The 16625-nt window shown below is 38.3% G+C and overlaps 1 protein-coding gene across 3 annotated transcripts in view; it reads left to right on the top strand.

The window, feature by feature from the left end:
* Window positions 1–16625, top strand: part of mib2.S (MIB E3 ubiquitin protein ligase 2 S homeolog) — a 67867-nt gene that overhangs the window by 27260 nt on the left and 23982 nt on the right. For all 3 annotated transcript variants that reach the window (NM_001127864.1, XM_018226764.2, XM_018226765.2), the window contains 5 exon segments: window positions 2978–3149; window positions 9025–9131; window positions 11121–11315; window positions 12052–12194; window positions 13862–13969. In NM_001127864.1, coding sequence (NP_001121336.1) covers window positions 2978–3149; window positions 9025–9131; window positions 11121–11315; window positions 12052–12194; window positions 13862–13969 — 725 coding nt within the window.

Below are 16625 nucleotides of genomic sequence, written 5' to 3' on the forward strand. Positions count from 1 at the left end.
TCCCAGCATGGTCTGTCTCAGAAACCCAGGGAAATCTGGGATGCACTAATTCCATCATTATTGGATTTGGCACATAAGGTTTGACTGAACAGAATCCAACCCCTGTATATTCATATTTGATAATAAAAAATGTCTCCATCTGTCACTATAAAGTTCCAGAACTTTCAAATTATGGAATCAGTTTGGCCAAACGCGAAGGATTTAGACGAATCCTAATCCTACAAAAAGTGTTTGTATTTGGTTGAATCCTGGATTTGTGCATACCTGATTAAAATAAAGCTGATTTTTGTTTTTTACAGGGATGCGGTTTACTATTAAATAAATGTCATATGTTAAACTGAATAGGTGATTGGACACTTTTTTTTGAACGCTGTTTGGTAAATGTCTGCCTGTAAAATGCAACATGTGCCGTCTAGTGACTTCAATCTGTATTATGAAAATATGACTCCAATATCAATACCATCAAATGAGCGATATTATACCATCAATATAACAATCTATCTATGTATCTGTAGTATTTACAGCATGTGTATACGTAGACAAAAAGTTGCAAACAAAATTAAGGTGAAAATAGAGCAAGGATTTTTTTGTACAGATATGTGTATATACAGCATGTATTAAATAGATAAATGCGTATGTTTATTCTTTTATATGCCCCGTCATCAAACCCCATCCCCACCTAGACCAGCAGTTCCCTCACTCTATCAGCCCCTGTAACAGATTAAAGCCCCACAACAATACTCCAGCTTCTCCTTCCTATCAGCTAATTGCAGCAGGATTAATCTCCTCTGTACAACCTGTAGATGAATTAAGGGAGTATTTACAATTATCATTGCAGTTACAGTTGGACAAAACATTTGTTCTTCTCTGTAACTGCTTTGCCAGTCTGCCTTGAATGTAAAATGCATACAATACATTGTACAGTTCCTCTCTTAGTTAAGAAATTAACAACATTTCTAAAGTGACAGAGATTTCTCAGAAGATTTACAGCAAACACATTAAAGGGATGCTGTCATGGGAAAAATTTTTTGTTTTTTTCAAAATGCATCAGTTAATAGTAGGGATGCACCGAAGCCACTATTTTGGATACAGCTGAACCCCCGAATCCTCTGTGAAAGATTCCGCCGAATACTGAACCAAATCCTAATTTGCATATGCAAATTAGGGGTGGGAAGGGGAAAACATTTTTATCTCCTTGTTTTGTGACAAAAAGTCACGTGATTTCCCTCCCCGCCGCTAATTTGCATATGCAAATTCAGATTCAGTTCGACCGGGCAGAAGGATTCGGCCAAATCCTGCTGAAAAAGGCCGAATCCTGGATTCAGTGCATCCCTAGTTAATAGTGCTGCTCCAGCAGAATTCTGAAATGAAATCCGTTTCTCAAAAGAGTAAACAGATTTTTTTATATTTAATTTTGAAATCTGAAATGGGGCTAGACATGTTGTCAGTTTCATAGCTGCCCCCAGTCATTTGACTTGTGCTCTGATAAACTTCAGTCACTCTTTACTGCTGTACTGCAAGTTGGAGTGATATCACTCCCCCCCCCCAGCAGCCTAACAACAGAACAATGGGAAGGTAACCAGATAGAAACTCCCTAACACAAGATAACAGCTCCCTGGTAGATCTAAGAACAGCACTCAATAGTAAAATCCAGGTCCCACTGCAACAGCCTGCCAGAAAGCAGTTCCAGCTGGCTCTTTCTGAAAGCACATGACCAGGCAAAATGACCTGAGATGGCGCCTACACACCAATATTACAACTAAAAATAAATACACTTGCTGGTTCAGGAATTACATTTTATATTGTAGAGTGAATTATTTGCAGTGTAAACAGTGTAATTACAAATAAACACGACATCATAAAATTAAAATTGGAGTTTAACTTGCTATCACAAATCTGCCAATCACAGTTCAAGTTTTCCCAGTGTGGTCATTTGTTCTTTCGATACACAAAGCTACCCAGACTAGGCCTTGCCCAGCACAAAAACTGACCTACCTCAATTAAAATGAAAATGGGTACATTTAGAAATGCCTGATGCTCATACGCCCAGGTCCGTAGCTGGTAGGAAGGAGCAGAGCTAGAGGCACAGGGTATTGTGTTTAATATGCAATAATGGAAGTTGAGTCTAACTTGTGGTATCAGGTAGTCACACACAAATAGGCTGGGCAGAGACAGACTTTTCCAAACTCATTCTTCTATTTAAGCAATATCAGTTACATATCTCCCAGCTCAAAGGAGGAAGGCTCCCACAAGTAACTTGCTGACACAGATAACACTAGGACCTTATAACCTTTAGTTAGGAAAATGTGTTTTATCTGTCCCAACCAAACAATATAGAAGTATAAAGTAATAACACATTTCCATTAAATGTTCATGTTATAAGAATGGTTGCAGGGTTACATAGTTACATAGTTAGTTACATAGTTAAATCGGGTTGAAAAAAGACAAAGTCCATCAAGTTCAACCCCTCCAAATGAACACCCAGCATGATCCCATGATCTTAGAACCTGCACATGAGGTATATAGGGTGAGCGAGGGCCCCATACCTTGCTGATGGCAGACCTGTCCTCTCCATGCAAGTAACATAAATAGCTTCCCTCCTACATCTCAAGTTATTAGACTGGTATTTCTGATACCAGTGCCTGAAATAAACATCTGGCCAAGGATAATGAAGTAAAAGGCCAAGGTTGTAAGTATGTGAAGCTACAAAATCCATCCACCATTCTTTTTTACAGGAGCACCTGTACACTCAGTAGCAAGTCATGTTTTAAGATGTTTTTGTGATCTTAAACTTCCATGACTACTGTATTACAAAATTCTTATTCAAAACTTTGTTGGAATTAGAGTTTATTTACATAACATTTAAGGAATAGCAAGCATAGGGACATAGACTATGTTGTTTTGAGTCTATTGAGTTTGCACATCCGGAGATATAGTCTGTACTGACTTGTTCACCAGAAGTTATGTTGTGCCTTAGGTGTCCGCCATCCCAACATCATTTGCGACTGCTGCAAGAAGCATGGAATCCGTGGCATGCGCTGGAAGTGCAAAGTCTGTTTTGACTATGATCTGTGCACACAGTGCTACATGAACAACAAGCACGATTTGTCCCATACCTTTGAGAGATATGAGACCGCCCATTCCAGACCGTAAGTACCAGACCAAGAGAACATTTATTTGTAATGGGATTTACTGCCTAGCAGCGGTCACCTTGCATTTTGCTAGAGTTGACAGTTTTGTTTCCTTGAATTCTGATCATATATAAAGTGGCCCAGTGTTTTTTTTTTAACTTTTCTTCATTCTGATTATAATTTCTTGGCTCCATGTACTGAAGCATTTGTTTGCCTGCCCTTGTGATGTACTTCCGCATTAAGCTTTAATATTTGTTGTTGTTGCCAATAAATCATAAGATATTCAGTAGTCATTTCTAGTGACAGATTACATAATCCTGATGCTCCGTTCATCCAGCACTTACACTCCATACTCCTCAACTTGGTATTCAAGCAGTTAAAGAGGAACTGTAGTCACCCAAACTTGTTTTTCACTCCTAGAGTGATGATAAGACATGTTCATGAATTAGATTCCTGAAATGAACATACCTCCACATTGTGACCACCAGTCTTAAATGAATCCATTTAGATAATACTGTCTGCTCTTTAGTGTGTCATACGGAGCACAGCAAAAAAAAAAGACCCCTTGAGACATTATAGTATTGAAAATACACTTTACATGGGGAGGGGGAATGAACTGGTTTATATCACTATTGCCCTTTTACCTACTGTTTTGGCCATAAAAATAGTACAGAAAATATGAATTCAACTGACATCCATTTGTCCAACAACTCCCATTTATCCCATAGGCAGCTCTAATGCACAGAATGCATGCATTAAATGAGAAGGGAAGCTGCTGAAGCAGTTTACTGCCAACAGATTAGCCACAATAGGGCAAACTATACAACTATATTTATTCTGTAGAATGCTTTACCATACCAGAGTAAACAGCTTTAGAAACTCTCTCTGTTTGTTTAGGATAATAGCTGCCATATTAGCTTGTTGTGACATCACTTCCTGCCTGAGTCTTTCCCTGCTCACTCATTGCTCTGGGCTCATATTACAGCAGGGAGGAAAAGAGGAACAAACTGAGCATGCTCAAGCCCTAGCCCTGGAGGTCTATGCTGAAAACAGGAAGTCTGATACAGAAGCCCATGTGTAGCTCAGGGTAGCATTACTGCTGGGCATTACTGAGGGTTTACTGTTGTATTTATATAGACCTTTCTGATAAAGCATACTTAAAGTGATACTGACACTAAAAATTATATTTCAAAATATTAATCCACATGAAAAGTTAGCTATAGGTCATGTTGATCGATTTTCGTTAATCGTTCTGCTTTTGTAAGTAATTGTTACTTGCAGTTCCTAAACCTGACTGTTTTGCCAACCTGACTGTCCCTACTCAACCTGTCAGTTAGAGTTTCTAATGCTAACGGACTCCTGCTGCACAGATATGGCAGCTCCCTCATAGGTAACCACACCAACTCTTTAGCAAAACAGTGACTTTTGCACTACATCAATGACAGTGTTGACAATGCAGTGATTTGTTTAGGTGTGGTTGCAAGGTTAACGTTGCATGGGATGTATTGCCTTTATCCATTCCCATGGTTTGCTATAGAATTATTTATATTTGGGCCATTTGTTGCCAGAACAGGAAACTATTTCACATGGGAAACAAAACCTCTCATGTGACATTATCCTTATACTGTAGCAGTGTTCAAAATCAAGGGAAACATCTAATATAAATTTTTAGCTTCTGATTGGGTACAAGTTGTCCTAGAATTTTTGCCTACAATTCAGATGAACTTGTCGAGGTATAATATTGTTTTATCCATTAAGAAATGATATCCTTCCCATAACACTTGCAAATCAAGAATATCTAGATGTTTAAGAAATTATATCCTTAACGGTGACTAAGTAGAGGTATTTTATTTTTATTTACTGTAGTTGAGCTCTGGCAGAGCTATGTAGAAATAGACTTCACCCCTGTGATTCAGAATGTAGCGTGAATATCTTTTTGCTGGAAACTTTTATGAAGCTTGATAATTAGTAAATTATAATATTTTATAGTAATTAAATATTATGCACTTTTATATCTTCATATCATTTTAGTGGTTCCTAATATTATGTAACAATATAAAAGGTACTACCCTATAGCTGAGAAATTATATCATATTCTGCACAGATGACTGTGGGGTTAGCCCCTCTGCTGGTCTTGGTGCTCACAGCTAATTCATTCTGTTAATATGCCGTTTGGCTTTGGTATGCATGTCCCTCAAGCCATTCATTATATGATCATACAAACCAAGCCGTAATAAAAGCACTGATATACTTCAAAGGATAGAGATCTAAATCCATAGCCATTTATCGTTTGATACTATAGGAACAATACTCCTTTTCAATCAGTGTATGTTGGGGATTAAAGACTGTTTCTTTGTGGTATGTAAGTAACATTGAAGTGGGAAACCGTTAAAGTTGGACATACTTTACATGGTACAATAAAATCCTTTTCTGGTCCACCAATGGGCATGCCCCACTGATATCTGGTCGAAAGTTGCTTGATAACAGTCAGGCAGGTATGAAAAGCCTCTATAGGCCCTACTGTATCGGATCAATCTGATTTGGCCCTATAAGTAGGTGGCCAAATCTATCTTAAATACCAAAAAGCACACCTAAAAATAAATACATGGCCCTTTTTTATATTTTTGCACGTCCTACACTTACCACATGGAAAGCCGCCTTTTACTTGTTTATTTAAACTTCCAAAACCAATTTAGTTTATGGCAACACTTTGTGGCTCCCTTTAAATTGTTTTGCCCCTAGTGCAGTCAAATCTGCATAATTTTATACCTGCTAATAAAATATCAAAATTTTTTTTGTAGAATAGCCTTCAAATCATGCCATTGTGACTATTTGGGTTGCATTTTTTTTTTTTAAATAAGCTAGTTTTTTTTCTTGACCTTGATAATTAGTAAAAGGCCGTCCAGGTGTTGCTAAACCGTAATCTACAGCGTAGTCTCACAAATACTGCAGGTGCTCAGTTGCGGTTCAAGAAATACAGGTATGTCTTATGCAGAAGCTCAATATCCAGAAAGCCCCAAATCAAGAGAAGGCCATTTCCCACAAAGTCAATTTTAAGCAAAAATATATTAATTAGTTAATCTCTGTATATTTGTACTTTTTATTATTATTATGCTTGTAGTCCCTGCATGTCATATTCTACATTGTAATATTCTACAGTGCCGTGTGTCCATGAAGCACTTTATAAAGTAATACATAGACAGTTTGGCCCATAAATCTTTGGACAGAGAATTTTTTTTTCTAATTTTGGTTCTGTACATTACCAAACTTTCAGCTTTAATTCATAATGAAGGAATTGCCGGCACCTGCCCATGAAATAGTCTTTGAGTCAATTATCCAATTACTTTTGAGCCCCTGAAATGAAGTGATTGTGTTAAAAAAAAAAAGGCTTAAGGGCTTTTACACATGAGCGTTTTTACCTGCGCTCCCCTGCGTTCCGTTTTTCGGCGTTCAGCCGCAGGGGAGCGCAGGAATAGACGCATTACTTTTTTTCCAATGGGGCTGTACTCACACAGGCGCGTGTAGGCGCTGAACGCAGGACTGTACATTCTGATGAGCTAATCAAAGGAAGTACAGAGGTGTAAATCATCTAGGACTGTTCCTACATGTGTACAATCACTCTACTAAAAGGAGGTAGAACCCAGTAGATGAAAAGGTCTGGTTTAAGAATTTGATGTCCATTTTGGTCAGCATTATGGGTAATTTACTTAAAGTGGACCTGTCATCCAGACACAAAAATCTGTATAATAAAAGTCCTTTTCAAATTAAACATGAAATCCAATTTCTATTTTTTATTAAAGCATTCATATCTGTTGTAAGCTCATTTAAACATCTCAGCTGTCAAAAATGACGCCCATAGACTTGTATGGCGTCATGCGTCAAAAGAAAAAAAGACGTGCGTCAAAACAATTTTGCCGCGTGACAAAAAAATTTCACCGCACAACAACATTTTATAACGCCCATAGATTTTAATGGGCGTCGGCGACATTTCGCCGGCGGCAAATTTTTGGCGAAACTAAATGTGTCAAATTCGCCCATCCCTAGTAATTATGAATGACTGGAAGAAACAAGATTCAAATAATTTATATAGTGTAATAAAAGTTAATTTTGCTTGACTAATGTGATAAAATAGGATTGTGAATAATTTTTTTAGGTGATGGATACCCTTTACCCTTTAATAGAAGCTACAAAGTGCAAAAAATGGCCCAGTCAGCCATTTCTGCACATAGCCTTCAATTTAAGAGAACAGAGACCTGTACTGCCCTGGTGAATATATCACTACGTGAGTTGAGGGTCCGGAGGCAAGTGTCATTCAAACTCTCAAATTAGGGAGCGGAAGAGGATGCTATGGTCTACACTTTGGCTAAAATGTTTTATTTGATACAGAGTGCAGCCAGACGGGGGTAGAATTGTACCTGAATGATCACAAAGGGACATGTTTTTGTGTATACGGGAATAGTTTGTGTTGTTAAAGTATTATTTTGCTTACCACTAGAGGGGGCATTAGACCGATATACAGCCCTGACTTTCCCTGAAGAGACTACCATGTTTTGAAATACCTCACAATGTTTCACATTTGTAGCAGATATCTTACCCATACTACCTTTATATAGAACATGATATACCTTTGCAGCTTCTTGCTGTTTGTTTCTAAGAATTGATGTTACTCGTTTTTGATTAAAATCAATATTACAGATTCAGAATTTATATATACAACCAGTGAGGTGTAACAGTTTAACCAACATTGCTGTGTTCTTAATTATTTTTCCTTCCAAACTCACCCTGCAGTTATGGCAATGATTAGGGTAATTACATACATTATCCATTTCGTTCAGGGATCTTACTGGTATTTCAAGGCAGGATCGGAGTGGGAAACTCAGGGCCCACCGGGGTTGCTGTTTCTGGACACCACTCCACCCCCTACAAGAGCTGGTGTCCCACCAGGTTTTTTCCCAGTGTCCGGCCGGCCCAGTCTGATCCTGTATCTAGGGTTAATTCAGTGTTTATTACCCATTTTGTGCAGTGATTTTCCTAGCAGGACTTGGGTTTATTCACTGTTAATTATTCATTACTGTCAGTGGCATAATGTAAAATTTTCAGGACCCCTTATTAAAAAAATCTGGTCCCCACCATCATGTTATGTTAGTGCAGTCTGATCCATGCACTTGTGACCACAGCTGCAGGGTCTCTAATATAGAGTTTTGCCACATTTTGGGTTATACAGTACCCATGTATATCAAAATAAGTTGGACTAAATAGTGTGTGGCTCAAAAAAACATGAGACCCGCTGCATGAGACAGTTTTTTTTGAGCCCCATATTTTTGTGAGACAGTGCTCTTAATTTCTGTCCTTCTGTCTGAATTTACTTCCTTCAGTGCTTTGCTCTGGGCTGCTGTTATTTTGAGATATATATCTCCCATAGACTCAATTTTAATCAAATAATTCAAATATTTCAGGTTTATAGAATTGATTTCCGTTTTCTCTGCATTAATAAAAGATTACCTTGTACTTCACCCAAACTAAGATATAATCACTAGAGGCAAAACAATCCTTTTGGGTTAATTTTAAGTAGACATTGTATAAAGATTCATCAATTTTTTTCCCACTGGATACATAGTAAAATGGAAAAAAATGTCCACTGCATGCATGCCCTGAGCCAACCTAGGTCCACCCATTATAACTAAGCCCATCCACAATACAACCCGCAAATTATCATCTTCTTTCCGTCTCTTTGGGCCTCCCTCTGACACAGGTCCCCTCAACCCCACAATGTTAGCCCTTGGGTCTAGATCCTTAGTGTGCCCAAACTAAAAAATAAAAAGTTGCATAGGGCTGCTATTGTTATTGCTAATTGCGTTTTTAGAATAGCCTTCTACATCTTTTTTTTCTGCAGAGTCATACTGAGCACACGGCAGGGCTTGCCACGGATTGTGTTAAAAGGAATCTTCCAAGGTGCAAAAGTGGTGCGTGGTCCTGACTGGGAATGGGGAAACCAAGATGGTATGTACCAATCAAAAAAAAAACATGCTTGATATTACATTAGTGCAAAGTAGTCATCAGCTAAGGACACTGCAAACACTTTAAAAAAGAAATAAACAACACATAAGCCCCAAAGTGTTTTTATTTTAGAGGAAGAAACAAAAACTCGAATTTTTCGAGATTTATTATGCTCCAAAGCCACTAAAAATCCAAACTGAAAATACTCGAGCTAAAACCGCCAGTGGCATAACTAGACCCCTAAGGGCCCCGGTACATAAATTTACAACTGGGCCCCCCTAAAAGGGTTGTTCACCTTTGAGTTAACTTTTAGTATGGTGTAGAGAGGTGATATTCTGAGACAATTTGCAATTGGTTTTCATTTTCTATTATTTGTTGTTTTTGAGTTATTTACCTTTTTATTCAGCATCTCTTCAGTTTGGAATTTCAGCAGTCTGGTTGCTAGGGTCCAAATTACCATAGCAACCATGCACTGGTTTGAAGAAGAGACTGGAATATGAATAGGAGAGGCCTGAATAGATAAATGAGTCATTAAAAAGTAGCAATAACAGTAAATTTGTAGCCTTACATAGCATTTGTTTTTTAGATGGGGTCAGTGACCCCCATTTGAAAGCTGGAAAGATGTAGACGAGGAAGGAAAATAATTCAAAAACACAACAAAAGAAATAATGAAAACCAATTGAAAAGTTGCTTAGAATTGGCCATTATATAACATACTAAACGTTTACTTAAAAGTTACATGTAAAAAGGACATGTAAAATTGAGGTTTCACTGTATTATAATGATAAAAGGGATATTAGAAGTCACTGAGGAGTTCTGTGACCATTTAAAGGCACAAGTCTGCAGGCTGAGTTATACAGTGAACTTTGAGTATCACTCCTGTATTATAAGGGATAATGTACCCCCAACTGTAAATGATAAGGATATTAGAAGTCACTGAGGGGTTGTTCTGTGACCATTTAAAGGCACAAGTCTGCAGGCTGAGTTATACAGGGAACTCTGAGTATCACTCATGTATTATAAGGGATAATGTACCCCCTACTGTAAATGATAAGGATATTAGAAGTCACTGAGGGGTTGTTCTGTGACCATTTAAAGGCACAAGGCTGCAGGCTGAGTTATACAGGGAACTCTGAGTATCACTTATGTATTATAAGGGATAATGTACCCCCTACTGTAAATGATAAGGATATTAGAAGTTACTGACGGGGTTGTTCTGTGACCATATAAAGGCACAAGGCTGCAGGCTGAGTTATACAGGGAACTCGGAGTATCACTCATGTATTATAAGGGATAATGTACCCCTACTGTAAATGATAAGGATATTAGAAGTCACTGAGGGGTTGTTCTGTGACCATATAAAGGCACAAGGCTGCAGGCTGAGTTATACAGGGAACTCTGTTTATCACTCCTGTATTATACGGCATAATGTACCCCCTACTGTAAATAAGGATATTAAAAGTCATTGAGGGGTTCTGTGGCCATATAAAGGAACAAGGCTGCCGGCTGAGTTATATAGGGAACTCTTAGTATGTATTATAATATAAATTATAAGGATATATATAAATAATTAAAGACACAAGGCTTCAAACTGAGTACCACTCATGTATTATAAAATATACTATTCAGGCCTGGTCAAGCACTATAGAGGGAAAAATTCCTTCCTGCAGATTTTGTAGCGTTCTACAAAATCTCTTGCTGATACACACTGTTGCAAGGAGGATCAGATAAAATTCAACCCACAAAATCTGATGAAAAGCATTCGTGGCATTTTACCCTTAGTGCTCTTTTACTATTTCCCTGGGTCTTTGTAAATGACCCCTCTGTAACCTTCACTGCCAGAAAGTTACAGTACCACTAGGTTTGTACCATAGGCCCTATAACATAAAGTACAGTAGATCTTTCTTCTTTCAAAGAAAATAACAACATTGTAACTATATTTTTAGCAGTAGTTGCTGAGTTTTACTTGATTGACCTGTAATTTTTTTCCAGGTGGGGAAGGTAAAGTTGGCCGAGTCGTAGATATTCGTGGCTGGGATGTAGAAACTGGCCGCAGTGTGGCAAGTGTAACATGGACTGATGGTACCACTAATGTGTACAGAGTTGGCCACAAGGGAAAGGTGGATCTTAAGTGTATTACTGATGCTCCAGGAGGACATTATTACAAGGATCACTTGCCCAAGCTTGGTATGTACAGAACTGTTTCGCATTAAAGGGATACTGTCATGGGAAAACATGTTTTTTTTCAAAACACATCAGTTAATCGTGTTGCTCCAGCAGAATTCTGCATTGAAATACATTTTTCAAAAAAGCAAACAGATTTTGTTATATTGAATTTTGAAATCTGATATGGGGCTAGACATATTGTCAGTTTCCCAGCTGCCCCAGTCATGTGACTTGTGCTCTCATAAACTTCAGTCACTCTTTACTGCTGTACTGCAAGTTGAAGTGATATCACCCCTCCCTTCCCCCCCCCCCCAGCAGCCTAACAGCAGAACTATGGGAAGGTAACGATATAGCAGCTCCCTAACACAAGATAACAGCTGCCTGGAAGATCTAAGAACAGCACTCAATAGTAAAAGCCAAGTCCAACTGGGACTGATTCAGTTACATTAAGTAGGAGAAATAACAGCCTGCCAGAAAGTAGTTCCATCCTAAAGTGCAGGCACAAGTCACATGACTGGGGCAGTTGGGAAACTGACAATGTATCTAGCCTCATGTCAGATTTCAAAATTGAATATAAAAAAATTTGTTTGTTCTTTTGAGAAATGGATTTCAGTGCAGAATTCTGTTGGAGCAGCACTATTAACTGATGCATTTTGGAAAAAACATGTTTTCCCATGACATTATCCCTTTAACATGTGTGATGTGACTTAAACATATATTCAGTGTAATTTGGTTTTGTCTGTATCCTTTATTTCAGGTAAACCTGCAGAGCTGCAAAGAAAGGAGAGCTCAGAAAGATACCCATTTCAGCATGGAGACAAAGTGAAATGTCTTTTAGATATTGAAATCTTAAGAGAAATGCAGGAAGGACATGGGGGATGGAACCCTAAAATGGCAGAGGTAATGGCAATAGCAATAGGGAAAGTTGTTGTCATATAGGGGTGCAATGAAGGTATGACTACAACACTTATAAAAAGCAAGAAGTCATCTGCTCTTATCCATCATTCAATATACTGTATAAATAGTACATTAAAGGGCTTGTAAAGGCAAAAAAATAAAATCCTATTTTTACTTTCTTTAATGAAAAAGAAAAAATCTCCTATATACATTAACTAAAAAATTTGTACCGTTTTTATAAGAAACCTGACTATATGCAGTGAAATTCTCCCTTCATTTACTGCTGTGGATAGGAATTGTCAGATGGTCCCTAACTGCTGAGCAGGGAAACAATCATACTTATGAACAGCAGGGGGAGCCCCGGCCTTACTTCCCAGCCATGCAGAACTCAAGCAGCTTTGTTTATGATGATCCCTAAGCAGCCCAGACCACACTGAGCATGTGCACAGTCTTAGTCTTTCAAAGATGTTTAACAAAGTTACAAGATGGTGACCCCCTGTAGCCAACTTTGAAAGCATAAATCATTTGTTTGATTAGGCTTGTGGTGCAGTAAGTTCATGTTTATATTTAGTATACAAAATACAGCATTTCTAGCCTTTAAGGGTCAGATTTATCAAGGGTCAAATTTCGAGGGTTAAAAAAACCTTCGAATTCGAATATCAAATTCGAAGGACTTCAGTGCAAAAGGTTCGATCGAACGATCGAATAAAAATCATTTGATCAAACGATGAAATCCTTCGAATCGAACGATTTCAAGCGATCGATCTAATGATTTTTATTCGATCATAAAAAGTGCCCAAAACCTATCTACAATGTCCCCATAGGCTAACATTTAATTCGGTAGCTTTTATTTGGCAAAGTATTGAGTCGAAGGATTTTTTAAAGAGACAGTATTTCGATTATCGAATGGTCGAACGATTTTTATTTCGAATCGTTCCAATCATTCGATTCCATCGAATTCGACCAATTCGATGGTCGAAGTACCCAAAATATTACTTCGAAATTCTAATATTTTTGCATTCGAACTATTCACTCGAGCTTATTAAATCTGCCCCCAAGACTTGTGCATATACTATTTAAGTACCAAAAACAAAACAGGATTTGTTTGTCCCTATATTGCAAAATATTCAAGCCACCAAAAAGTCCTCCTTGTTCTGACAGTCCTACAATGGCAGTATTTGGTGACTGTGCATATTTAAGACAAGTGGCTTTTCCTAAATATATTGATTTGGATAAATGCCGATGTACTAACCAAGCATAGTTCTTTAACCCACTGTTGAAAAAAATTATTATTTTAACTTATGATATCACATTTTGAAAAAGAACGAATCCCACATCTTATAGGAGTATCTGAGGATGGACCTCTAAATATCACACTTATAACTATTGTTTGGCAGTTTTTTGTCTCAGCCACTTTGTGCCCCCATGCCGTTTAACTAATGCAGATGGGAGGGAGTGTGTTGACCCATGTATGGTGCAGTTTATTTTATTAATGAATACAGATCTCAATCTTTGTGCATATGGGGCCCCACTTGAGCCCTGGTACCGCTGTGACCCGTAGCAACCCCTGTAGTAGTGCTACTGTCAGTAAGGATGAAATCATTTGATGATCATTTGTAAAATGTGGTTAAGCCTTTGTGTTAGTCTAAAGTATTTGTTGGTCTGCGCAGTTTATAGGTCAGACTGGAACAGTTCACAGAATTACAGAGCGAGGTGATGTCAGAGTTCAGTACAACAGCGAGACTCGATGGACTTTTCATCCTGGGGCTCTAACAAAGGTATGGAACGCAAATCCAGGAAAGGAAAGATTTGTTTATTTTCGTATTTGGAGAAATCTTTCTTTAAATCAATACATACAGACAGGTGAATTGACTTCTGATCAAAATGACTCAATGGTATGTTGTGTGAATGTGATAGGAACCTAAGGTTGTAAGCTTCACTGGGGCAGAGACTGATTTGAATGATATATAATCTCTGTAAATATGTCTGCACCATATCAATAAAGTATGATACCAACACAATTGGGGGGGGGGGGAGCACTGAACTTTTTACAGTACAATTTGGGTGGCTAAATTATTTCTGGTATTTATGAAATAATGAGTGCTGAAAGCACACTTGTTAAATGATCCAGAACATTACTATGTGCAACAAATAGTCTTTAGTATTTGAAGCTGTTAAGATAATGGCACTTACAGCTGCACATGTGTGGCTATCAGGGGGTCATTAGCTCAGTCTGTTGCTCATCTTACATGTTAGACTAGTGCAACAGTACCCCAAAGACCAACCAACGCCTGTATAATTCATATAACCTTGCTACCAATGATGAGAGATGCCTCAGATTAACACCAAGTAGTCTAGCAATAAAAGGGTTAATGCAATTGAAACATGCACTCTTCCTAACAGCAGTAAAGTGGTTAATCAGCATGCAGGGGGCTATGCCAGACCCAGATCCCCTACCTTTTTTTACCCATGAGCCACATTCAACTGTAAAAAGAGTTGGGGAATAACACAAGCATGAAAAAAGCTCATAGGGTGTCCCAAATAAGGACACCGATTGACTATTTGGTAGCTGTGGACTGGCAAACAGCAGAAGTCTCTCTTTGGTAGGGCACATGGTTTTTGTTCCTTAAAAATTTGCCTACAAGCCGGAAATTAAATAATGAGCACCTGATTTGAGGCCACTGGAAGCAACATGAAATGGGTTGGTGACCAACATGTTGCTCACAAGCCACTGGTTGGGGATTACTGTTTTAGAGCATCAAAGACAAAGCTTATTAAATGTTATATTTAATACTATAAACAGTGCATATGAACAAAAAAAACTGTAACAAAAAGGACATACAGTAAATATAACAAACAGTTAACAAAAATAAAAAGTAAAAACTTAGAAAACCTATATTTAAACCTATACTTAGCTCAAAATATAGAATTTGCTGGCCCTAGTTGCAAGGGGAAACAAATGGGATAAACTTGCGCCGAAATGGGTCCTTCTATGTAAATGCAGAGGTTTAACTACAGAGGAAGAAGACCCAGGGGGACCCAGATGGTATAGGAGGCCCCATGGGCCCTAATTAATTAGCAGTAGTGGTAAAAAGGACAACCTCTAGATACGAGGCCCTAAAATCAATTTGCAGTAGAGCCCAGTAACATCAAGTTAAGCCAATGATTAAATCCAATTATTAACCAGAAGAGCTAACTATTTAATACAGTTTACAGGGGCATAAGATAACTAGACACTACTTGCAGGACACAGCATGAGTGCTAATGACCATAACTCCTTACAGGAATATAGTGTAGAAATTATATTATAATCCATGGTTATGGCACCTCGTACTCATTTCATAGATCCCAAAAACGAATGCTGTGTGACCTGCCCATGCCCAGATATTCACATCTGATAAACCAAGTGCCAAATCTAGTAATTTTTGGACTCCTTTGAGTAGTCATTTTAGTGTATTAAACCCATAACCTGTTTTTTATACTGTTGGTAGAGTAGGTATTCATTCTGGGATGATAAAAGTGTTTTGAGCATAGGTTATAGTGTAATCTCCACTTCACCTATGAGGGGGCCTTGATGTGAACTCTAAGCAGGCACGGATTCGTGGAAAGGCCACCAAGGCCCGGGCCTTGGGCGCAGGATTTTAGGGGGCTCTTAAAAAGTCACGCAAAGTTGCCTCATGAGGAAACTTTGGGTGACTTTGGAAATCCGAAGTAATTCGTATGCCATCCTGCTGGAGATTTGTATTCTTGTCGGCGGGAAGGCATTTCGAGGAGATTAGTTGCCACAGAAGCAAAGATTTGTCGATGGGCGACTAATCTCCCTGTCTGCCACCACCCTTAGCAGCAAAGGAGTCGGGTTTCATCTCACCATCAGGTTTGCTTACCCAGCCACAATCTGCCTACCTTATCAAAATGAATATAAAACATGGAAGCCCAGGGATTGTTTATTTATTTATTAGAAGATTTAGGGCTTCCCACTAAACAATGCTGAATGATATTGCTGACATTGCTCTTGTTTAGGATTGTGCATGTGTCTGTTGATGAATTCATTATAGGATTTAAAGTTTAACCTACTTGCGAGACTAGTCAGTTGGGCTGTTGGTCTTGAAAGCCTCTACAGACTGCAGACATTAAAGGGCATAAATATGAGGTGATTACGTTTAAACACCATTCTAGACGAAGTGGCGGAGATATGTAATTGGAACAGAATGTCTAAGACAAATAATGTGAACTTGGCAGGAATGAGCTTACTGTCTGTGCTGTAGGGAAAGAGTTTAGGAAATAAGAAGCCACAAAGGCTGGTTTATTGGATCCTTTGTCACTTTATAAATTATCATTTTTAAAGTAACATTCCAAACAGCATTTTCTAACCCAATGAAGTAATATGTTACCAAAATCCTTGACTTATCTGCGAGTGTCAGTTGGCAGATTTAT

Source organism: Xenopus laevis, chromosome 7S (genome assembly GCF_017654675.1).
Source record: "Xenopus laevis strain J_2021 chromosome 7S, Xenopus_laevis_v10.1, whole genome shotgun sequence".
Classification (NCBI taxonomy): domain Eukaryota; kingdom Metazoa; phylum Chordata; class Amphibia; order Anura; family Pipidae; genus Xenopus; species Xenopus laevis.